Raw genomic sequence first — 25,625 nt, forward strand, 5'->3', positions numbered from 1 at the left:
TTTTTTTTTTTTTTTTTTTTTTTTGACTTCTAGAGATTATAATATAAATTTTTATGGTTTTGATCAAACCTAGCATAAGCTAAAGTTAACCAAAACTTAAATTAAGTCAACGTTGCGTTGACTTTTAATATGAATTAATAAAAAAAAAAGGGAAATTTTCTTCATATAAAGATAGATAGTAACTCAATTTTTTTTAATAATTTTGAATAGTTGAATGGTGACGTTTAAAATGTAGAAAAGTGATGGATGAAGGGTGAAGAATAACGTCTCTTAAAATATAGTTAATGTTTTAATTTAGAAAAACAGATTCATTCTTAGACATAAAACACAAAATAAACTCATAAGATCCCTGTCGTTTTCCCTCAAATTAGAATAAAAAATCTCCAAAAAAAAAAAAAAAAAAAAAGCATGATTCAACCCTAAACAAACTAAATTGAAATGAGTAATACATACGTAAAATTGATAAAAAAGAAAACAAAGTTAATTGTGGCATATTGAGTAGTGAAAGCTTCAATAATTTAAGTCTTCAAAAGTTTTAAGAACGAATAGCATAAGAAAGGGAATGAGCGAATGAGAAAGTAAAAAATTTTAAGGATAAAATCATAAAAAACAGGTGGAACCGTAGAAAGAGTTTTAAACTTTTATATGATGTGGGTTTGAAATATATATATTAATAGTAAATTTTTTGTTGGTCTAAATATATGTATAATAATTCTCATTTTTTTTTTTTAAATTGACGGTGGGCTTAGGTATATATATTAATAACAAATTTTTATAAGCCTCTATGTAGTAATTTTTTTTTTTTTAAATCTGAGGGTAGGCTCGAGGTTGGATCCGCCCCTAAACGATACCATTGCATAGATCGTCGGCCAGCCAAAAATGTTAAGCTAAGGTTATTAATCCCCCACTGTGTGATAAAATAACACAAATCCTTTTGAGGTTTTGTGAAATAATATTAATTCTATTGTCATTAAATTATAGGTATTAAAGTAAACAGTTGAAGGGTTATTTGGTAATTATCTATCAACTTATAAGAGTGTGACTTGTAATGGATCATGAGAATTTTTATTATTTCAAAAAATCTTAGAAGAATTTTGTTATTATATAAAACGTAAGGGGCTCTATCTTTTTAACTCTGATAAAAATTTAAAGGATAAAATTATTAACAGAAATTTGTTTATAAAAAATCATAAAATTTCATTCTTATATTATTAATGCATGAAATTTAATTAAAATTGTATGAATGCATGTGGTGATGACGAGTGGAGCCGAAACACAGAGAGAAGTGGGACATGGTTAATAATAATAAATAATTAATATATTGGAGCAATACCCGTTACTGTCACCTCCACCTCACCCACCTGTTACATCACACTTGTTTCTTTGTATTGTACGGCGCAACGCAAGTGGCTGCCTGACCTAACCCCTCTGTCTACTCTTTCATCATTTTACATTTATTACTCTCTCTCTCTCTCTCTCTCTATTTATATTTTAATCCCATCTGTGACTGTCAATAAGGGCAATTCTTATGTTGCTCACATCACATTTTCTTTTCTATTAAAATCATTGAAATCTCATCTTACTTACTTATTAAATTATGGGTTATTTCTCCTCTTTTTCCTATCAGATCTTCATTTCGTTTAAAAATATTAAAAACATTTTTATTAAATTTTTCTTCTTTTGTGATTTTTAGAGGTGGTGTGATATTTATTTTATAAAATATAAGGGTGTTTTAATATTTCTTAACAAAGCGAATGATTTTAATACCAAACAATCTTATAGAAAACAAATAAATAAAGCCTTAAATTAAATTATTTAATCACTAGAAATATAACAAGGGTAGAAAGTGTATGTTGGGAGATGTGGCAGAGTGGGGAGAGTTGGAAAGAGCAGTGAAAGACAAAAGTTAGAGTCACATCCTAACCAAAAAAAGTAGAACAATTCAGTCCATCTTTCACTTCTTTGACGTGGATTGGACTACATGCATGTCACTATCCCTTACGTACATTTTGTGCCCATTTCATTGAATTATCACTGTATCAGCCCACTACCCTTGGGCCTATTTTAATACCGACACAATTACTTTATCATCCCGACAAACACCTTTTTTTTTTGTTTTTCTTCTGTTTACGCAGTATTTCTTTGCAATAATGGGCCTGACCGGGCGGACTCATAGATCCATGTATGAAGGAAAATTCGACCCGACAGGTTCCTCTACGTGTACCCCTTCGTTTAAGGTACATACGATATACATAAATACTACTTATATTTAATAAATTTGTCTAGAGTAGTTTTGATATCCCAATAATTATATAGCTTGAATTGGATTCAATTTACACAATAATTATTGGAATTTTGTCACTATATATAGATTATGTGATGTCAAAATCAGTATGTCAATGCAAAGGAGTTTTGTCAAATATGCATTAGATACATGCTAAGTGGTCATTCCTCTCAGACTAATAATTGACAATACCTACACATTTTCATTCAGTTCAATAAGATTTTAGGCTACGGAAATTAAATAACAAAGGGGTTATTTTTGTAAATCATAATATGGAATAAAGAAAAAACAGGAGGAGGTAAAAATAGAAAGATGGCGGTGGTGAGTGGGATGTGGATCCACCCACGCGTGTGGCAGCACAAAGAAAGGACAAAATAAATCAGAGCAGGGAAAATGATTACATGTTTCTGTTTCACATTATACAGTGAAAATAGAGGGGTCCCATATCAACTATCCTCCAAATCAGCCGTGATGATGTGTAACGTGTGTGCACGAGCCACCCGTCTGTCTCTTGATCGTCTCTGTCGTCGTACGCTTTCCCCCACCGTACCCTTCTGTTATTTTCATTTTATTTTTATCTCATTCTTGGTTCCAAATATTTTTTTATCAATTATTATATTATTATTATATTATCATACTAAAGTCTAAAGAGCTTATCCTGTAAATAATCTTGGTCCACAATAAATATTAAGTAAGGGCACATTAGGTATATTGTAATGTATAAGATAAAGATATTTGGTTAGATACTTATACAAAATTATCTAATTTAATGTTAAGTCTTAGTACACAAAATATGGTAAATACAATAATAAGTATAATAAATATGCTTAAGATTTACACTTAGATCAATAAAAAACTATTTTAATGAAAGACTATTTTAGTATGGACTCCTCAAATTTTTTTGGAGAAATGACAAGTTTACTTGGTTTCATAAATACACAAGTGCAAATGGTCCTATATCATATGGCCTTAACAAATAAATTAATAAAAAATTTTTTATCCTCAAAACAATAGAATTAGAAATAGCTTTTATCACTCCGCAAACACCGATGAGCGACTACTGCCTCTTGCCACTCGCCCAATCTGGCATGTTCTGGCATCGTCTTAACCTCTTGACTCCACCATCTTACTCCTCTCAATCTACTCGTAAAAACCCTTATCACCCCACCTCATTGAGCCACCATCGCCGACCACCACCCTCTTTTGGTCCGCGCGCTTCCAAGTCTTTTCCAATGATCTGACATCAAAAACCGACTCTAACCCCACTTTTCTCTCCACCGGCCCTCCTCTCAAAACTCCCAAACACCCTGAATCACAATTGCGCTGATCGCCGGAATCATCATTAGAGTTTGCATGATTGTCGTGGCTTTCCACCCAAATTTCAGCCGCTCCTTGCATCAGAAATCTTTCCTAACACCACCAAATGCATCATCGGCTTCTCCGAACCAAACCTTGCTTACATTTGCCGTCTGCACCTCCCTAAAGGTTTTGCGAATTTGTTGATTTTGATGATTAGAGTGGAGATTATTATTGAAGTGATGGATTTGTTTTTGAAGTGTTTTGTGTTGTTTTTTTTATGGGGGTTGAATCAATTCCGATATTGAAGATCAGAATTCTTGAGTGGCACACCACCCGTTCAACAAAAGATCCAAGCCAATTCAGCTATGGATTGTTTAAACTTCTTACTTTTAGTATATGTCATGATTATTTATTTAGAACACTAATACTATATTTGTATGTTTATAATTATAATGATATTAAATTTTAATGTGATTATTTATATAGTTTAATTTAATAAATGGGGAATGGAATGGGGTTGGGGAATATACTCCTTATGTATGTGAGGATTCGCTATCCTCAATTTGTTGGAACGAGATGGGGAATGCGAACCAAAATCCTAAGTGGAGCAAGGAAACCATTGCCACCCCTAGAATTCATAAAACATACACCTTACTGAAATTAAAAATTAAATGGTTTCTAATTTTATTATCTATGAGATTTCAATAAAACAAACGCATGTGCATCTATTTTATTACTCAAAGACTTTTTTAATTATTTTGCACAAAGAAATTTTAAGATAATGAAAAAAGAGGAAATGACCATTTCGCTTGAAATGAAAATTAGGATAATTAGAGAGATTGATTAGGTTTTACTTGTTTGAGTGATTTGGTTTACGGGGTAAAAATAAAATTTGATTCATCACGGACTGTTAGGTTAAAGGGTGGGACCATCGTGAAAGGGAATAAAGGTGTAGGTAGAACGGGACGGGGTTTGATAGAGAAAGATAAAATTGTTTGGATCCGTTGTGGTCCTTTTCATGGGGTCATTTAACAGCCTGTTTAGTACACAAAAACTCATTATAAAAATTAAAAACAAGTGGGGGATGGATGGGCCGTTGGATGTAGTGGGTATAGATAATAATCACGGGGATGCACCTCTTCGTTTCCCATGTTAATGTTCCAGTTGTTAAAGAAATCGAAAATTTATTATATATTGTTCTCATACAAAATTCTTCAAAAGTGGACTAGCTTCAAGACAATCCAATCACCAACCAAACTTATCAAAGTGAGATGACTTTCTTTTCAAATTTAACACCTCTAAGTCCAACTGTTTTAATCCTAGTTTGGGTTGGCCTAAGCCTAGTTAAAGCCAATTACGGCCTTTGCACATTTTGGGCTTGTCTGACAGTGGATGCTTCTTTAAGAATGAACAACAATTGGGTATTATATTTTAGAAACTAGTAAAAAAAAACACAAGTTTCATTTGGATTAATTATCACTCAAAGGACACCTTTAATATATGTCTTTTAAAAATTGTCCGTTCACTAAACAAGTAAAATTCGTGTCCTTTTTCTTTAGTTTACTCTTGTAGTATCTAATTTGAGAATCTTAGGTGCATTCTTTTTCATAGGTGACTATTATTCTACGCAGAAAAAAAGAATCTGATACTAAAAACAAAGATGATAGTAAAATGGCATTGGGTTCTTAGAGTAAAAATATGTTAAATGGAGATGTCAACCTTCAAATATTTCTTACCAAACTTTAAAGAATACCCAATTACAAAATAACACACAAAACCCAAATAAAGAATAGTGGGTCCAAGTTATGGGTGACACATCTGATAGTATTTAATCCATCGTAATTCGCATTAGGCTGTGTATGTCTAGGTGGCTATCATCTAATTAATGGGATAAAGATTATGATATCATGAAGATGATAAAGTTCGAATAATATTGAAAGTACTCGGAAGACCAATCGCAGGTATAGTATCAAGTAACTTAGCCCGCACATAATTTATATAATTCAAGTTTACCTAATTCAATAAGTAAGCCTAAAAAAAATCTAAATGAAATTTCAGATTATAAATAAGGCATATCATATAAAAATTTAATAATCAATAATTAAGCCCATAAACAATCTAAATGAAATTTTAGATTAAAATAAATAACATAAATTTTATACAACTTAATAAATTAAGGCTTTAATATAGGATAAATTCTTTCTACTTAAAATCATATTCTCTCTTTACATGTTCTTTATGTTATTATGATTTTTTTTATTCCTTTATCATTATTCGGAAAATTATGATTGTATTAAAAAAAAAATATTATCAAGGGATAGTTTGGTCGAATCTATTAACCCCTCAAGTATTGGTTAGCTTTTCGTTAGTTTTAAAATAATAGTGTTGAGTGACGTTAATGCCCTCCTCCCACCTAATAGGTCATCAGCTCACTCCAAACCCCATTCCCACGCGATCACATCATCACTATTACCCAATCCAACCATCACTAGCCAACATACTGATCTTAGCCAAAAATCATCACCATATAACACTACATCAAGCAACCCGGAAAAACAAAATCCACAACAACCTCCAATGAGTTTTTCTAGCTCAACAATTGGAGATCATACTAAATTTAACAATCAAAAGTTTAGTTAGTATCTATTCAAGGCAATGTAGAGGTCAATAAATAACAATACATAACATAAAAGCCATCTCCCCAACTATTCAGGCCTCTATAATTGGATAGTAAAACATCACATCTCTTGGTTAGCTCCTGTAAATTCCTGAAAATGTCTCCAGCTAGTGCTTGTGTTTGCTTCTCTCTTTTTTTCCTCTCCATGAGATTTCTTTTCTAGCTCTGAACAAGATGCAGATGAGAGACAACACTTAATGCGGAATATTAAACACTTAATCAACATGAGGACAACAATAGATGTCTTATGCATTTAAGACATATTATTTATTATAGGGGGAGGGGGTGAATATGAGGTTAAAAAATAATGCGGAAAAATTAAATCTCCAACTACCCAAATGCTATGGACACTTAATCAACATGAGAGACAACAATAGATTCTTATGCATTTTAGACATATTTTTTTTGGGGGGGTGGTGGTGTGAATATGAGGTTACAAAATTAATGCGGAATAATTAAATCTCCAACTACCAAATGCTATGGACACTAATCAACATGAATAAGAGAAGAGAAATGCTTAGAGATTTATAATAGTTTGGAGCTATATCCACAAGCCCCAACATCCACTTTTTCAAGGTAACCTCCTTGAAGTTCCACTAGAATCAGATTTCGCCTTTAACTAGTTTGACATGATTGCCTCTACAATGTTTGACAGGATCTTGCCTTTGTTTTATAGGATTCACCCACAAGATTGATAAAAAGTGTTTGTGAGTGGTTGCCTCTAAGCTAGGCTATACAAACAATATAAGTTTCAAGGTGCTTTCTAAAGATTTTCAAGAATGAGTACAAATGAGAGTCGTTGATTTGGATTTTGAGCTCTAGGTGTTAGTAAGAATGTTTATTGTGTTAGTCACTTCTATCTCTCCTGCCTTTTTTTTTTTTTTGGGGTGCAATAAATCTCGAATTTATACTCACCAACCTTTGAAAATAGAGTTGTTATTGCATTTAATGCACTTTTGCAAAGCTACAGAATTCAGAGGAACGAACGTTCCACCATTGCGAACCGTTCTTGACACCAAAAAACACTTTTTTGTGAATTCGAGGCATTAGAATGGTCATTCCTTTTATGAATGTGATGTTTCCCTATCACGAATGGGCGTCCCTTGTTTGGAACGATCATTCGTCTTTAGGTCTTCAAAGTCCAGATACTTCCAAAAGCATGAACGGTTTCGGAAGGATGTGTTCTTATGGAGCAATCTTTGGTGAATTCTAGGACGGGCGTTCGTCGAGGTTGTTTGGGTCTGACACTGAATTCTAAAACTTGATTGAGTTCGAAACTTCGAAGTAGAAAATCTAGACTTTGACTGGAATGGGCATTCACCACTGGAACGGGCGTTCCTTTTGTGACGCAGATTTGTCAAGATTCCAGAAGCATGAAAATGAATGGAATGATGTCATTCATATGAAACGATGATGGACGTCGTCATTCTGATGTTCTTTTCTCCAAATGTGTCTTCATTGCTACATGTTCAAATATGCTTGGAACGGGGTGCTCGATTTGGTGATTCCATTTGGATCGGCTTAGCAGCACTTGGCATGAATTTGGTAGAACCTTGAACGGCATGAGGAACATGTCGTTCTATGTTGAATGGCTTTATGGGAAATTAAATAGAGTAGGGAGGGCGTTCGATGAAGAAATCTACATTTTTGTTTGGGGAATGACTTAAGTCACACCTTTGCATTTTTGTTAGATTTCAATCAATCTTTGATTAGTTTTGGCACATCAAAACACATGAGGGCTCAACAATCTCCTCCTTTTGATTGATGACAAAACTAACCAAAAATTAGTTTTACATTAAAAACATATCTTATAGGCAAAAAGCAAAACAAAAGCAAAAATCCCCTGAAAAAAGCATCTTTGTTAACCAATTTCAAGCCAAAGAAATGAGCAAAAACCCCCACACAACAAGCTATCACAATATAAGCACAACTCAATTCTCTCCCCACATCAATTCTTCTTATTTCTACATCAACTCAAATTTTCTCACTCTTTTCCCTCTTTTTGTCATCAAACAAATAAGGCATAATCATCATCATCAATATCAACCAATAAGTATGATGAAAAGAAAAATACAATATATATATATATTATATATATATATATATATTGGATAAGACAAATAAAAAAAACAGACAAGTTCAAGTGCCCAAAGGACACAAATGTTCCTTATGTGCACAAAAAAAAAAAAAAAAAAAAAAGACAAAAATATTAGAGTCAAAAGTACGGCATGAGAAAAATTAGGACACTAAGTTGGATGGTTTTGGAGGTGGCATAGAGTATCTAAGGCATCGAAGCTCCTCAGTAACCTCAAATAGCTGAATGCTTAGAAGCTCAAACTTAACTTCAAAGTGATTATTCTTCTAAAAAATCTCATCAACTTGAGATGAGCCTCTTGAACTTGGTCCAACTTCAATCCTTTGACTTTTCCTTGTCCTTTCCTCATCTGAGGATTCAGTTTCTGCCTCTTACTTCCCCTTTACTTCAGTAGACACCATTTTCCAATCCCTGTTTCTTTTCTACTTCACCATTCCCATTTTCTGCAACATAGACCCATCCATGTGATGAGTATTATTGAACTCGACTTTTCGGAGTTAATCTTGTTTAGTGAATTCCAAGTTGAGCTTGTTGCAGATGAATGTGATAAACATTCCAAATTGAATCTCCTTAGGATCTTTTATTATTTAGTCAAGTCTTTTAATCAGTAAAGAGGTTGTGTTTATCTTAACTTTCTTCACAATAGCTTCCAACAACATCACATCCCATTTTGTCACTTGAGCATTGGTTCTTCTTCTAGCACTCAAGGTATAGGTGACAAATGTATGAAAAATCCTCATGGATGGATTTTTAGCTTGGTAGACTTTGACAAATAGGGACTATCTCTTCCTTTACCTGAAGCAGTGGTCCAAGCCTTGGTAGAACTCCAATTATTGGTAGATTAAACACACCTTCACTATCACAATGCAATCATTGAGTTAATTCATCCGGAGTTACAACATGCTCAATATTCTTCAGCCTAAATTGCATAGCATATAGAGGTAGCTCATCTCTACTAATAATCCATGGATTATACTGTTTTTCTTGTTTATTTGGTAGGATTTTTGGATACTTCCCTTTGGATTTAGGCCTAAATTGCTACTTAATTTGTTCATTTCATGTTTCGGGTCTAAAACGCATTTTTGGATCGAAATGAAGCAAAAACGGGGTCAATCGATTCAAATTCAAGAGTTTTCAGAGTTCAGAGATGTTCGGAGGTTGATTGGAAGCACCCTTGAAGCTCAGCGTAACGAGAAGGAAAGAGAAAATCGAATATTCAAGCATTGAAGCATGTAAGGGCAGTTCTGTAAATTCAACAAAATGAAGACAGAGTTTCGCTGTGGCAAAAAGCATTTTCACCGAGGTATGAAACTCTTGGGTTTACATGTGTTTTTGCAGTTCGTCATAATATCACGGCGAAAATCAAATTCGTTGCTACGAATTCCGAAAAATTTTGTTTTTTTAAAAAACGGTGCGTTTTCTCGTTTTAGTCTTGATTCCTAGGGTTAGTGGGCATTATAAAAAGAAAACTTAGCCCATTTTAATGAGGAGGTCGACATTTAGGCAAAGGGAGGAGGAAAAAGAGATTTGAAGAGTTTGGGTCTCCAAATTAGGGAAGATTCTATTTCTCTTTCAATTTCTAACATGTTGAATTCTATATTTATAGTTTATGTAATGTTTTTCTTTATTTTGAGCATGAACTAACTCACTTTTGAGTTAGGGTTTTGATGTAACTTGGATTACAATGGTTTAGTCTATAAATTTGTGTTGTTTTTGAGTTTTGCGGCTTGGATTATGTGTTTATTCTTGTACTTAATGCAATTGGATGTTGAGTTTTTTATTCAATTGAATGTTGAGCATGATGAGACTGAGAAGTGATTCATGTGTTAGCTTCTTAGGGTAAACATTGTAGATTAAGCGAATGCTAGAGATAGGTTTGGCGATCTATGAAATCTTTATAAGATTTCACTTAGCTTAATAGAATTTGAACTATTAATTCTCATTTTGTTGGGTGCGAAAGCTTAATAGAGATAAGTAAGAGAATATAGCCTGAGAAGGTATATTCTACAACTTAGGGAGTTCGATTTATAATCCTTGCATGTGAATTTGAAAACAATAGAAATTGTAGATTAAATTAGAGTATCCTAGTGAAGTCGAAACCCTAACCTCTCTTGCCTTGAATTGAATTTGTGTTGATTAGTTTAGTTTTAATTTTAGTTGTTTAATATTGTACTTTAATTTTAGCTTTACTTTCTCCCGCGAATCTAAACATTTTTGTGTTCTTCAATTAGTAATAGAATTAGGAAACACATAATTAGCTAGCAATCCTCGTGGGAACGATACTCTACTTCATCATTATATTAATTTTTGCGACTAGTGCACTTGCTACATATGCATGTGAATGAACACACATCATCTACCCTTGTCAAATACTTCTAGACTATTAAAAAATTCGCAAACCAAGTTCTCATAACCATCTAAGCTTATTGCCATAAACCAAGACTTGATTTTAATATAAGTCGCATTGAATGGAAAACAGGTAGATACAACCACTCTGTTAATTACGAAATTAGGAGAAATAAGGCATGGGAAAGAGATATTTCCTTTGGTATGCTTGTCACTTATTTTTGCCATAGGTTAAACTTTGAGTTCACTGAAGATGATAAACCTGGGAGGATAAGATTTAATGACCAGAACTTATTGAATGCCACTTCTCTACACAAGATGAGCATGATCAGAAAAACTAGGCAAGGATAATGGGAAATGATTCCAGTAAAGGAAAAACAAGAAGCACCAGCTTAAGAAGATGAATCCATAAGACAAGATGTACTTGAACCCTCTATGGGAAGAGGAAAGAGAGTTAGATCAGTAGCTAGACCATCCCAATATGAAGAAAGGAACTCCTAATCTGATGCAACAAATCTTAGAACAACTAAGCTCAGTTTCTACCAAACTTGAGCAAACTATCACTAACATCAACTTCCTCTCTACACACGTTCAAGAGAGGTTCCAACAATTTGATGATTGCCTCAACAACCTCTGAGATCAATTTATGTGTTTTACAACCTCTTCATCACATCAACCTCCACCTCCACATGAGTCTTAGTGTTTATGTCTTTTAGTTTTAGTTTTCAGAGTCTTGGTCTCATTTTTTTTTTTTTTTTAGTTTTTTTAGTTTTTTTTTTTTTTTAGAAACTCTTTGCACATTGAGGGTACATTGGCTTATATTGTCTACACTATACGTTTAATGCATTTGTCATAAATGAAATGTGCTTCTAGATTATACATTCTAAATTGTGTTTATGACTTGTGAGATGAGAGCCAATTTTATGTTGCTTTATGTTTCTTTTCATCATTTAATGGATTTGATGGATCGTATATGTCGAATTGAAGTCCCATTTTTGCTAAATGACAAAAAGGGGGAGAAATAATAAGAAATAAGTTGTGAGAAAGGGGGAGAAATGATACAAAATGTGATGAATATATAATGTGTATGCAATGTGCACCAACAGGATGTACGCAAGCCTTGGGAAAATTTGCGCAAAGGATCTATGCAAACCCATGAAATAGCAAATATGATGTTGAACCAATGATTTAGTGGGGTTTGTGTGTAAAAAAATGAGGTATAAAGCAGTAAGTGTGTAAAGAAAATAGAGAAATAGATAAGAGAGATTTTTAAAGTGGTTCGGAAGCAATAAGCAATTCTCACTTCCACTGTTATTTTATTGATGAGGTTATAGAACAAGAATATCTCTCATAATAAGAAGATTTTCATATCCCCCTATTTGGAATGAGAACTCCCTATTTATAGTATTTTGGAGGTAACCTTGGATGTGAAGTAATTCACATGCACTTGGACACGAGGCGCCGCATTTTTGCCTAGGTGGATGAAGCAACCCCCATGTAGGCAAACACATGGAAAGACACTAAAGTCGCATTCTTATTGGCGAAGCAATCTTCGTGTAGGGAGGGCACACTGTCCTAGTAAGGGTGATTTCATTTCTTTCTCTGCAAGCTTTCATAGAGAATTTGGAATGAGAAATATGATTAGGTGTTTGTAAAATTTTTCCATATTATACTTGTGAAAAGGGGAGAAATGCTTGTGAAAAGGAAGCTATTTGTGCATTATAAGTTTGTAAAAGGGGGAGACATTATATGCTCATTGTTAAGGGGAGTTTTGCATTTTCATATTGATTTTGAATTTCAAATTGAGTTCAATACAAATTTTGCTTTGTTTTGTCATCAATAAAAAAGGGGGAGATTGTTAGACCTTTGTGTGTTTTAATGTGTCAAAACTAGCAAAATAATTGTATACGAACTAACAAAATTCTAAGGCGTGACATAAGTCATGATGAAAAATGAAAATGCAAAAATTAAGCTTGGAACGCCCGTTCATAAAAGAGGAATGCTCATTCCCAACTCTAGGCAAATCGTTCCTTATGGAACAACCTTGTTCCTTAAGTTGTTACACATTCTGTCCAATATGAGCAAAACTCCAGGTAAGCCATTCCATACTAAATGATCTTGTTCTTCTGGTTGTTCATCATTTTGCGCCGTTCCAAGAGAAGGAATGACCGTACCTTAAGTCCTCAAGTTGTTGCCAAGAGTAATGACACCGTTCCACTGCCCGTTACACATTCTGAAAAAATTGCACAATTTGGTGATTAAGGACAGAACACACTTTCAAGGAGAAAGAACGCTCATTCCTAGGCAATGAAAGACTATCCTCAAGAATGGAACGCCTATTACCAGATGTAGAATTCAAATTTTATGATTGTTGGCGTCAGGAACATCCGTTTCTATGTATTTTGCAACAAAAGTTGAAATTCGAAGCCTTCCCCAATGGCTCTATCAGACTCTAAACCAATTTAAGGTATATCAAAAAAGTTTGAAGAGGAGAAAAAAAAAAAAATAGAACAAGTACAAAAAACAAGCCATACATTTTTGCAAGATCAAAATCACTTTTTGAGCTTAAATTATATATTCTTTCATCATTTACTCTCTTAGATCCTCATTCAATATTTTTTAGAGAGTTCATTTGTAAAAAAATTGTCTATTAGCCTAGTTGAGAGGCAAAAACCCACAAACATTTTCATTCATCCTCATTTGGCGCAATCCCGTAAAAATAGTGTAGTTGGCGAGATTCTGCAAAATTAGTAGCGAAATCCTGTAAAACTACTCTATATTGGCGATATCCAAGTCTAGTGGAACCTTGAGGACGTTGCCTTGAGGAAGTAGACGTAGGAGGCTCTTGATCACAACTCTGAACCACAATAAACTCTCTGAGCATCTCGCTTCCCTACTTTTTTACTTTTCCTGCACTTATGTTGTTTACATTTTTCTTACATTTGTACTAAATTTTAATTATGCAATTAAGTTTAATTATTCCTATTCACCCCCCTCTAGGAATATTTACCATATAGGGTTTTACAAATCTTGAAGCACTTGTTGAGGAGCACAGTCTGCATATTAACATGCTAATGATTATTGTTTTGGCCACAAATGTGTTGAGGAGCATGATCTACATGATAACATCCTAATAACTTTTTATAATCTAAAGTAGAAACAAAGAATTTTTTTTCCTATTAGGTCAAAAGAAAAATCATGTCATAACTTTTAGGTTTCAAGAAGAGTTTGAAATGGTTTTCTTAGAGAAATTGGGTGCAATCGAGTCAAGGGTTTCATATTTTTTTTTTTTTTATAGGTGCCCTAGAGACAATCTTATTTGTATATTTGACTCTTTGTAATATCATGTTAATTATCAATAAAGACACATTTTACTATATCATGTTATTTATATTATTTTATGTATTGATATATGTCCTTAGGATGATAGAACCGTGATGAGGAAATCAAGTGTTTTAAAACTTGATTGTGAGGACCCTATGATCATATGTGGTGGCCATTCTAGAAACATCCGTAACCTCAGTATTATTTTAACTAAGGGCATGATAATACGGTAAGGCTATCATAGCGTTGGTGCTTATTGTATGTAATTTCACTGGATTGACTCTCTAAAGGATTCCATATGGATGGTAACCCTAGTGTCTAAGGAACATATCCTCTAATGGATGTTGGTGCATGTGATCCTTAGACTTAAGATCACCAGAGCGCCTTGTGTAAATATTGGTACAGTTTGACACTAGTCTAACATAGTCCTTTTCAAGATTATCAATACGGTGGTGGTTGGCTACATTGAGAAGTATATTATGGCTATGGTGGATTGACAAATGATTTGTCACTCCTGGGCACATGAGTAGTTATCTCAGTGAGCTATTCGGTAAATGGCAACAACTGTAAATATGTGACCATAGTGGAATTGAGTTTTTGCTCAAATCCAATTTTGTTTGGTCGTTAGCCGAATAACTGAATGCCAACATATCAAGGAAATATATTTAAAGTTGACACTATTTATATACTTCAATCTTGATGAGATAACAATTGATGAAGGGATTAGATTGCATAGTAACCATACCGTTGACATGTAGTAATTCATTGAATCTCTATCTGTTGGGTAACCATGATGCCTTCTTAGAGGCCAATCTTGGTTTGTGTATGGAGAGCTAATTAGTTGATGCTTACTTATGATTCCATTCATCATCAACATGATAGGGAGGCTACGGGTCACACACTAAGAAGACAATTTAAGATAAATAATACTTTGGGGCGCATTTTCATCTTTTTAGATGGATGGTATTTTGGTAATTTTATTGTGCAATTAAATTTGCTGAGGTTGTAGCCTGTGTTCAATTTTGGCATTAGAATTAATTTAGCGAAATTATAATTTTGTTTATTAGAATTAATAGTAATATTAATGATAACAATAAAATTGATATATTATACTATTCTACATAGGAATAGGGTTATTCTAATTCTAGGGTGGAACATAGTTTTAATTATGCTATATAAGCATAATTAAAAATAAGGGTTAATGAGTTTTTTTTAGCCCTAGCCGATTCTTGTGAAGGGGATTGAAAAATTCTCCCTCAAAATTTGAGCCCCAATTTTATTCCTTGAAGCAAAAATATTTTATTCTTTCAGTGTTCTTGCTTTTGTGTGGATATCGTGTGTGCGATTTTACGCTTGAATCGAGTTGCGAAATCAAATCAGAGTTAATTGAAGGAGCCATCAAAAGAAGTTATACAATAATCCTTTATTTTAATTATAATTGAATCATATGTATCAATCTATGATCTTGGATTTAGGGTTTTCGTCGATTTTTTTTTTTTTTGTTTTTGTTTTTTTTTGCTACTTGATTCAACGAATCCTTGCATCTTTTCTCTATAATCTATAAGGTGAGTAAGCTATGTAATCTTGAGGTTTCTACAATTTTCTTTGATAACATAGCTACCCCTAGCACTATTAAAAAAATTCATCATTAGCACTTGCAAATGCTAACTCCATCCAACTCTTGTTAGAGTTTGTATGAGAAATGACTATATTACCCTTAAACTAAAGTTGAAAAACAGTATAAACCCATTTTTAATAACGAAAACTACCAAAACACTTAAATTCCTAATGGAAATTACCAAAAACCCTAATTGTGACCCAAACCCATCCTCCCCACAAGCATACCTACATCCACCCTTAACCTCCACTTTCCCCATTTTAAGAGGTGGCAGTGGTAGTTTTGTAAGGTTGAGGCTCAAGGTAGCAACAACCTTGCTTGAGGCCATCCCTAAGGCCACAAGGACCTCACTTTTGGTCAATGTTTTGAAAACCAAACTGGACCAGTCCGACTGGTCTTTTTTCCGATCCAAGATTTCAATTTCACTATTCATTCAAATCCCTAGTTTGATCGTCGGTGAACGAGGGGCTACCAAGTGATGGAGTTAGAGGGCTTTTGTAGAGTGGAGGCCGGTGATTCAAGGGGTAGTGTTAGATTGAATTTTCGATACAAAAATAAGCCAGAATTTGACCGAAAAATTCAACCCAATATGGGAGTCACGACTGCGAACGGGGGGCTACCAAGTGTCGGGATTAGAGGGGTTTTGTAGAATGGAGGCCAGTGGTTTAGGTGGTGGTGTTTGATTGAATTTTGGAGGCCAGAATAAACCAGAATTTGGTCGAAAAAATCAACCCAATCATGGTGGTGTTCGCGAGTCACGACTAGCGAATGGAGGGATACCAAGTTCCAAGGTTAGAGGAGTTTTGTAGAGTGGAGGACGGTGGTTCAGGTGGTGGTGTCAGATTGAATTTTGGTAGCCAGAATCCTTTGGAATTTGGCCAGAAATGTCAAAACCCAAATAGGTCACAAGGGTGTATTTGTTATATTTTAAACCTGCAAGGACTGCCAAGTGGTTTTTAGGGGTGTGTTTGTAAAAATTTAAATTTTTTGGACCACCGAAAATAGTGGTTTAACCGGCTAGACCGGTCAAACTGTGAATTGGGACCTTGACCGGGTCAAGGCTCGATCCAGTTTTCAGAAAATTGCTTTTGGTCGCCTTGGAGGCTGTTATGATCTTGCTTCATACCTCCACCTTGCGAGGTTGCGACGACCTTGCTTTATGTCACCACCTTGACCTCAAGCGAGGCCGTTATAATCGTCGTCATGCAAGGTCGTTACTTTTGACCTTGCTTTTACATTTTTTTTTTATTAATATATTTATTAACTGTTTTGGTGGATGTGTGTGCATTTCTTGTTGGAGCACTTGGGTGTTTGTGCTTGTGTTGACGGAGGAGATGGGTTATTGAGGCAGAGAAGGTGGGGATAGGGGTAATAGTGAGAGAAACTTAAATTTATGGGTTCGACTCAAATTTTATGAGGCTTAGAGGGTATTTGTCTAAGCTTATAAGCTTGCCAAATTAGCTTATAAGCTCTAAAATTAAGCTGACCTGTTTGTTTATAACTTTTTTGAACTTATAAGTCAAAAAAAAATAAGTTGGAGGGGAGGTACCTTTTTTTTTTTTTTCTTTTGCTTATAAGCTAGTTTGACCAAGTATATTACCACATTATCCTTGTTTAATTTTAAAATTTCATAATATACCCTTGTTTAATGTAGTACCATTTTTAGTCATTTTATAATAAAATGTACTTATAAGTCACATTTTACCAAACACGTCAACTACTTATCAATCACTTATAAGTACTTTAACCAAACACGTAATTGCTTAAAATTTCAAATGCTTATAAACTAAAATTAGCTTATAAGCACTTTTTGCTTATAAGCTAATTTTCATAAGCTCAGACAAACACCCCTTAAATTAAGAGAAAGTGATAGTTAAGAATTTGACATAATTATGGTGGGTTTTGTTTACGTCCAAGCGTTAAATGATAGTCTTGCCCCTCAAATACTTAAGAAGTTGAATGGATTTAGTATTTGGGGGTATCGATGATGCATTTTCGGACTCTGTTACGGGTAGTTTAATTAAAATGTTAACAAGTTCCATACAGCTGATGGTTTTGAATAAAACTAGGGTGATATTTAATTTTTCCCCTATTATAAATCGTGATTGTATATTGCATTAATGGAGATTCCCATCTAAGAAAGGAAAGATAAGAAGAAAACAAAGTGCTATCGCTTTTCAAAGGAAAATTCGATAGTCCACTACACGGTATAACTTTTAATCTCAATGGATATGTGGATACTTAGCTCCCATGCCTTACATTTCCTTCTCACTCAAGTCCACACCACACAATAAAGTCATAAAAACTACTTCCAGATAAAAAGCACATATAAATAAGTTTTTACTTAGGTACACATATGTCACTAAGTTTTTGGTAGTATGAAAAACTATATATATAAATCACCCTTCAGTGTTCAAGTGATTGAATAGAGATTTTTACGGCTTTACTCAAAATATTTTAAATTTGATTTACCTCGATTGTTAATGTTAGAAGGGATTAGTTAATTTACACGTGACCTAAACACCCTAGTTAAAAAAAAAAAACTATATATATACATACCTCATTAATTAGTTATTTTGACTTATTTACCTTGAAGTTACTGTAATTACAATTAGATAGGACGTAATTATCTTCGCCATCACTAACTCAATTCATTAATCTTCACCTAAAACATGTACTTCCAACCATATAAATATTTTAAATTATATAAATACTTTATGTCAAGACACCTTCATGTGGGATGTGGCACCCTTCTTTTCCAGATTTTTACTGTTCACGCGGTTTGTGGGATCAACAACACCGCGTATCTTCTACATTGAAACATCAACACCACCTCTTTTTTCTCAACAAATTGAAACCCTCATCTAACACTTATCTTCTCTTCGTTATCTTCTGTTCATCTTACAAGAAGATATGGAGATCATTTCCGTTTTGTTTTTTCTTCTTCTTTTTATTGCTAGCCTTTTTCATATTTTCTTTCGTTTTCCAACCAACAAGGTCCATGCATGGATCAACTCTTTCTTCACTAAAACTTGTCCAAAAACAAACACCACTGTTGCCGCTGCTAGTGCTCGACAAGTTTCGGAATCTCCCAAAGAAAGGAAGAGTAGTAGTGGATATAAGAAAGTTGAGCTGAAAAGGGTATTTGCCACCTTTGACAAGAACGGTGATGAGTTTATAACAAAGCAAGAGCTTCGAGAGTCGTTGAAGAATCTGAGTATCTTGGTTACAGAGAAGGAAGTAGAAGAAATGGTAGTGAAAGTTGATGCTAATGGAGATGGGTTGATTGACTTTGATGAGTTCTGCATGTTGTACGAGGCTATGATTGGGCATCAAGATCATGGAGCTTCAGGGAAGATCGAAGAAGTTTTTGATCAAGAGGAGGATTTAAAGGAGGCTTTTGATGTGTTTGATAAAGATAAAGATGGGTTAATTTCAGTGGAGGAGTTGGGTTTTGTTTTGTCTTCGTTAGGTTTAAAAGAAGGGAAGAAGATTGAGAATTGCAAAGAGATGATCAGGAGGGTTGATAGTGATGGAGATGGTATGGTTAATTTCGATGAGTTCCGGAGGATGATGAAGCCTGGAGGAAAGCTTGTTGCAGCCTTCTGATTCTCAATGGAGTCTAAGTCCAACCTTACTAGCCGGAGGTAATTTGGAGTTTCTGTTACATGAAAGAGGAGAAACAAAATTCAGATACAACAATAAAAGTGTTTTTAACCTTCTTCTTAAAAATGTTTGGCTTCAACCTCACATGTATCGTGCAGTACATATGTAAAGGCTCAGGGTTTCAAAATGTTTGATATATTTTATAAATTTTTCTTTCGTTTTTCCTGGAGTTCAACCATGGATGAATGCAGGAGCATAGGATTGTGTAATATTTTTAATCAAGCGGATAGATTTTTGATCTTCAAGCTTGATATTGATGCCAGTAGGTACATATAATTAGAACTTTGATGTATGCCATGTAAAGACCTTGCTTTTAAGGTACACATTTGTTAGTAATATATCAGTCTCAATTAGTTTGCTAGTAAGACCACAAATATGTAAGGGTAATTGTATCTTCTGTTATCAATCCACACTTAAACATTTTGCAGAAAGGGGGAATCAAATTAGTTGTGGTGTCCCAGTAAAATCAGCTTTTCTTCAATTTCCAAAGGAATTCAATATTCTGCAAAGCAGGGGGAGTTAATTATGCTGTCCAAAAGTATTCCAAGGCAGAGAAAGGTGTATGATGAAAGCAACCTGAAAGAAAACCTTGCCTGTGTTGCAAGGAAATCTAAAATTGCCAGCCACACAGACCAATGATAGGGTTTTTCTTTTGCTGATTGTGCAAACAAGGCGTGGAACCCACCAGAGAAGTAGCAAACGCTGACCGATGGGACCTCAACCCAAGCAGTAACATAATCAATTCCCAATACTGGAGGTAGAAGACTTAAAGCTGGAATCCTCTCATTTTGTTTCTTGTTTTTAACTTCAAACAACGGGTTCCAACTTCCAATTCAATCTTCATATCCCAAACACTAATTGACCCATCATTTACTACTTTATTTTATCATAAACATTTTAGATACGTTTCGGACACATCGCAATTTCTATGTTATCTACAGATAATGCGAAATCATGCCACCAAGATTCACTTTCACTAATTTAGTGATAACATGCTGTCCAAGAGCTTATTATATATTTATAATTTTTACTTCTTCAATTAGTCATCCACCACCAATGCTTTTGTATCATATCAGTGCTACAGATAACTACTAATAGAAAGTCTATGAATATCGTATCCACTTCAAATCAATTACAGCAACAACAAAAACAAGAACTTAACAATCTTCTTGATAGGCTTTTGATAAATCCATCTCTTAGGACATGTAATCCCTTTATGAAAAATGCACTAAATGACAACAGGATTCAAAATTCAACACCCTGCATATCACACTGCTACCACTTTCCTGTTGTGCTCAAAAGGTGCATTTTTTTTATATTCTATCCACAGAGCCAACTCAATATTTTAAACAATTATTAGAAAACATCCGGGTGGAAACGCCCTGGGATAGAGTTGCTCTGCTCCGCTTGCTTCAGGTGCATTGTCAATGCATAGTTGTTCACCTGGTAGGGCATCATACAATCAAACAAAAGTTACAAGTTAGACTCCCATAGGCATGAAAAGAAGCATGAGATATGTTTTTCAACCATTTAATGAGAAGGTTCAATGATACATTCAATATAACTGTGGTAGTATGTGTCTGTGAGCCTGACCTCTAGTGTTCTCAACTGCTCCTGGTACTGGGACACTAACTGCTTTAGGTGCTGCAACTCCTGGCTCCGATCTTCATACTCCTTCTGACGTTCATGCTGAATAGCCACAGCTCTCTTGAGAACAATATTTTCCTGAATAAGTGCTTCCACTTGTTCCTTTAGTATCTTATTTTCCTATAACAAGGCAAGCAACATCAATAAAACCTTAATAAGTCATTTATCACAGCCAAACCCCCTCTGGCACCAATTTCAACTATAAACCAACAAAAACAGGTAATATAGAATGGCCTTCGACAGTAACCAACCTCGTGAAAGCTTTGGGCAGCCTCAGCACTAGCACGTGCACAGATGGACTTCTCCAAAACCTCTAATGCTCTAGAAGCACGGGCTCTGGCATCATCAATGTTGGAAGCACTCATCATTTCTCTAACAAAATGCTCAACCCATTCCACACCATCCAGTTGAATGACCTTTGAAGCAGATGGATACTCAGTAGGGGGAACCTCTCCATTAACTGTTGCTGAGCCTGCAAGAGAAAATTGCTCTTCCTGTTGAGAACTTCCAATGCAATTAAATTTAACATCACAAGGATCAACATCTGGAACGGCATTACATCTATTAAATCCTAGCATTAATTATTGTTATACTGTTGCACTGAATGATAATAAAATCATAGTCCAAGAGTCTGGGTAATCATACTTTTTTGCACAGTATTTAAAAGGCACTGTACTCTGCAGGTCAGTGTGACCTTCCGACCAACCTATGACTAAAATATCCGTAGAAGGGGATAGGGCTAGGCAAAGCAAAAAGGGTTTTCCATGAATGGGAAATGAAAATTATTAGCCGCACACGAAGCTTGTAAGTAAGTGATCGTCAATGAGCAAGGAATATCCGTCTTTCGGCTAAATATGATGTATTGAACTCATAATTCGTTAAATGTTTTTTTATCAATGTCAACCAAGTATCGTAAGTGAATTGTTCTCGGTTGTTCAATAATTTGATAATTTTGTTTTCTTTAGTTGGTGGGGCGCCACTTTGTGGGTGGTTAGGTTTACTGGTGGAAGAAGTACTTCTAAGCAATCAACTAACATAAGCCCTTCTGTACAACTGTACAACAGTCAATTTCAGTTTCTTGGTGCCTAAAAATCTCTGTACAGCACCTTGACTTTCTTCCCGCCCAATAAGAGTTGCCTTGGAGCATTATGGCAACCCTTTGTCCCAGAAGTTATTCCGCCTCATAAATTTCTCTTGACAGCAAGTTTGGAAATCACTTTCAATCATTAAGGTCAAGGTATTCAATTACCAATTAAGAATTTTGGTGGGATATGTAAAAATTTAGTTTTCCAAACATGTTAACAAATAAAGTAGGCATAAACAATTCTCAAAGCTGAAAGCTTATTCCTACATTTGCAGGTTATGAAAAGTAATTCAGTTTCTATTAAAAAGATAACTAACCAAGTCTAGGAATGACTGGTTATGACTGAAGATTGCTTAAATTTCATCTAATAAGGAACAAACTTTATGAAATCAAAGCTCAAAGCTTGGAAAAAAGCCCTGATACAAGACAAAGCAGACGGCTTAAATGACATATTATTCTCAGTCATAACAACCTCACCTTAGTTTCTCACCTCAGAGAACCAAGATGTGCCAGTATATGTATGGATGTCTAAGGAACATATCAAGAAGAACATATATCACAAATAATGGAACAGCTCAAAGAATATAAGGAAAAATAAGCTGCGGCATGAAATGGCGAAAAACTATGAAGGGATCATCTAGGCAAATATTAATGAGATCTGAGAAGAAGATGTTGCTAGATTTGAGATTTAAAAGTACAAAAGAAAGAGAAGTGTGATAGGAACCCACTCCAATAACTCAACAATTTGGGTTGGGCCATGGGTCTTTCACGGGCTTGGGTAGAACTCTCCTTGGAAAACCGGCTTGCCAAGGGAGGATGCCCAAACCTTTATAACCCACATGCCCACCCTTTTCCCTTTCAATGTGGGATCCTAACAAAGTGCAAACAAATCCAATCAGGTAAAGACCCAATAAGAGTACATTTATAAATCAGCAGTGTTGAAGACTTGAAGGTATTTTCAGCGGTGTTGGTGAACAACGATGCAAATAGAAACTGACAAGCCAGTCACAAATGACATCGAGGTGTCAGCACTATCGTTGAAGTAGTAAGACTGGGCATAAATGAACTCCCTTCTACAGAGGAGCTCAAAACACAGAAAAAAAGGCCTGATGTGAGAAAATATTTTAGAAGCTAAGGGAAACAACAAGAAAATACTTGTGGTGATCAAGAGTAACTGAAATTTGTTGAAAACAAAATATAAAAAGCAAGTAAAGAAATGCAGACATTCACAGATGAACTTGAAGAAGAAAGTTATTCACCTGACACTCAACAAAGTAACTTAGCATACCTTGCAGGAAATGCTTAGGAAACCAACAATCAGTAACGAAGCCTACAGGCAAGAGTAGCACCTTTACAAATTAAAAAAATAAACATCGGTACATTATAAACCCATGACCGCTTGAAATTAGCTAAGTTTTGAGCTTCAGAAATTTGGTTTGGGCCTAAAGCTCTGGCTGCCTAAGTGATTAGAAAACAAAGCATAAACCCTAATCTTTCAGAATAGGACCAGAAGACATACCCATAACATTTAAATTTCATGACATACATTAAAAGAAAAGCTACAACTGATCACTACCAATTTTTTTAAACCAGACGTATTAATGCCAGACAAGTCGATAAATTAAAGTCAGAAACTGTCTAAGAAGAGAATTTCTAATTGAAAAAGTCAAATGTGAGAACCATACAGGAAAAATACTTATTATACATAGAAAAACAATAGAGAAAGATGATTCACGAGATGAAAACAAAACTGATGAGTCAATGGCCTGCGATTGATTTATTAACAACATTAAACCGATGTGTGAAGTAGAACGAATCAACAAGCATATGAGCAGTTCTAAGGTCACAATCATGAAATGTTATAATGTCAATGTCATATACGCATCTTGGACAGGAAAACCACAATTAATGGAGCAACTCAAATAAACAAGGGAGATAAATTATCTGGATAAACAAGAGAACAATCACAAAATTTGGCTCTCATAAACAAGGACAAAAGCAACATCTGCCACACTTTCATAAAGAAAAGAATCTTTGTAAAGCCAGAATAGTAAATTGGCTGCAGTTAGTTTATTGAAAACCTTACCTAGCGGATGAAGCTGAAAGTTGGCTTCTGAGGCCTCGTTCCGATCAGCAGATCCCAAACGAAGCTCGTTCAAACTTCTAATAGCCGAATTCAAATCATCTCCACATTCTTCAAGCGCTTTCTCAAGAAGCTAAAAAAAATGACAAATTCCAAACAAAAACAATTATTAATCAATCAATCAGTCAATAAATTCATTGATTGAATTACTAAGATATATATAAAGCTAACCTGCTTGTCCATGTGAGGGAAAATAGCAGCGAGCTGATCGAAGATATGGGAAGAAGGAGCAGGAGGAGAGAGATTGGAAGAAAAAGAGGAGAAGCGCACAGGAGAAGAAGAAGAACAACGAATTCTTTTAGAAACAGGAGGAGATGCAGCTATATCTTCAAAGAAGGATCTCTTTCCGCACAGAATTGCAGACATGTTTTAGCTTCCGTCTGCTCTGTAATTTCTCCTCTCCTATCTCTACTCAGTTCCCCCCTTCTTCTCTTTCATGCAGCGATCCCAATTTCTTCTTCTTATTAGATATAAAATAAAATAATAAAACTCAACCGAACAACAGAAATGTTGAAATTACTAAGGAATCAATCAATCAATGAGTAAATTAGGTTTGAAGAAGGATGATTAGGGATTGGGCAATTGAATAAACAAAGAGGAATTGTTGCATTTGGTCGGTTCGGGTTAGAGTTTCGTCTGGTTATGATAAACTTTAGCTTTCGCATATGCGACGCCCCAACCCCAACCTTAGTGGTTAATACACGTAAGCGCAACTTTGGATTGATCGGGGATTTCAAAGGGAACGTGTTCGGACTCGATCCCATCAGGTATTCTTAGAACGTGGGAAACGGGGAGTTTTGACCTTTTTATTTAATTTTTTAATTTCTTTTATGATGATGACAAAACGGCCCTCCGCACGGGCGGAATTACACATGCCCACACAAGGTTTAGCCTCAATATAAGTGTTATCCTTGTTTTGAACAATCATCAACGTTTCACCTATTTTCGAAGCTTCATCGTTCAATTTCACAGGAAAAGACATTATCCAATACATAAAACCCTCAAAAAAATCAGACATATATATCATTCTTTATGGCGATTATAAATTGGAATTGAAAAATACTTTTCTATAAAACTAAAGAAAAAAAGACATAAATTTTATCTGTATAAATAAACGTACACCTTTGATTATGTTTGACTTATTATTTTTATCCATATTCCCATCCCTATTCTCCAAATAATGTTTGACACATTATTCCAGAAATATTACCCTATTTTTTTAATTACTTTTAGACCCCATAAGGTTATTAATTTCATTAAATACACCCTGAAAAAAAAGTTTAAAAATTATCAAAAACACCCCCGCGACCCATACTTGCCAGATTCCGGTAACCACCGTCGGTGGTTGCCAGAATCTGTACAACGGCCTACCTGTCGACCAGAAATGGCCGGAAGTTCACCGATCTGGCCGTGAACGACGGCCAAATCTTGGCCATCGTTGA

General features: G+C 34.8%; 2 protein-coding genes across 2 annotated transcripts; one reads left to right on the forward strand and one right to left on the reverse strand.

Annotated features, from left to right (window-relative positions):
• Positions 1-18,435: 18,435 nt before the first annotated feature.
• LOC116144669 (calmodulin-like protein 7) lies at positions 18,436-19,471 on the forward strand. The gene has a single exon (XM_031430120.1). It carries the CDS (start codon positions 18,557-18,559, stop codon positions 19,250-19,252), a length of 696 nt encoding a protein of 231 aa, XP_031285980.1. The 5' UTR covers positions 18,436-18,556; the 3' UTR covers positions 19,253-19,471.
• Positions 19,472-20,324: 853 nt separating this feature from the next.
• LOC116144668 lies at positions 20,325-24,853 on the reverse strand. The gene is made up of 5 exons (XM_031430119.1): positions 24,355-24,853; positions 24,127-24,256; positions 21,208-21,428; positions 20,903-21,076; positions 20,325-20,752 (listed from the first exon to the last, which is right to left on the reverse strand). The coding sequence occupies exons 1-5, from the start codon at positions 24,547-24,549 to the stop codon at positions 20,666-20,668; spliced, it is 807 nt and encodes a 268-aa protein (XP_031285979.1). The 5' UTR covers positions 24,550-24,853; the 3' UTR covers positions 20,325-20,665.
• Between the last annotated feature and the right edge of the window lie 772 nt (positions 24,854-25,625).

The sequence above is a fragment of the Pistacia vera genome, unplaced genomic scaffold (assembly GCF_008641045.1).
Source record: "Pistacia vera cultivar Batoury unplaced genomic scaffold, PisVer_v2 Contig450, whole genome shotgun sequence".
NCBI classification, from domain to species: Eukaryota; Viridiplantae; Streptophyta; class Magnoliopsida; order Sapindales; family Anacardiaceae; genus Pistacia; species Pistacia vera.

Coding starts and splice junctions, on each gene's coding strand:
- LOC116144668 (XM_031430119.1), bottom strand. CDS start 24,549: ATGTCTGCAATTCTGTGCGGAAAGAGATCCTTCTTTGAAGATATAGCT. Junction 24,257..24,354: donor TCCCTCACATGGACAAGCAG/GTTAGCTTTATA, acceptor CATTTTTTTTAG/CTTCTTGAGAAAGCGCTTGA. Junction 21,429..24,126: donor CTTTCAGCTTCATCCGCTAG/GTAAGGTTTTCA, acceptor TTTCTCTTGCAG/GCTCAGCAACAGTTAATGGA.
- LOC116144669 (XM_031430120.1), top strand. CDS start 18,557: ATGGAGATCATTTCCGTTTTGTTTTTTCTTCTTCTTTTTATTGCTAGC.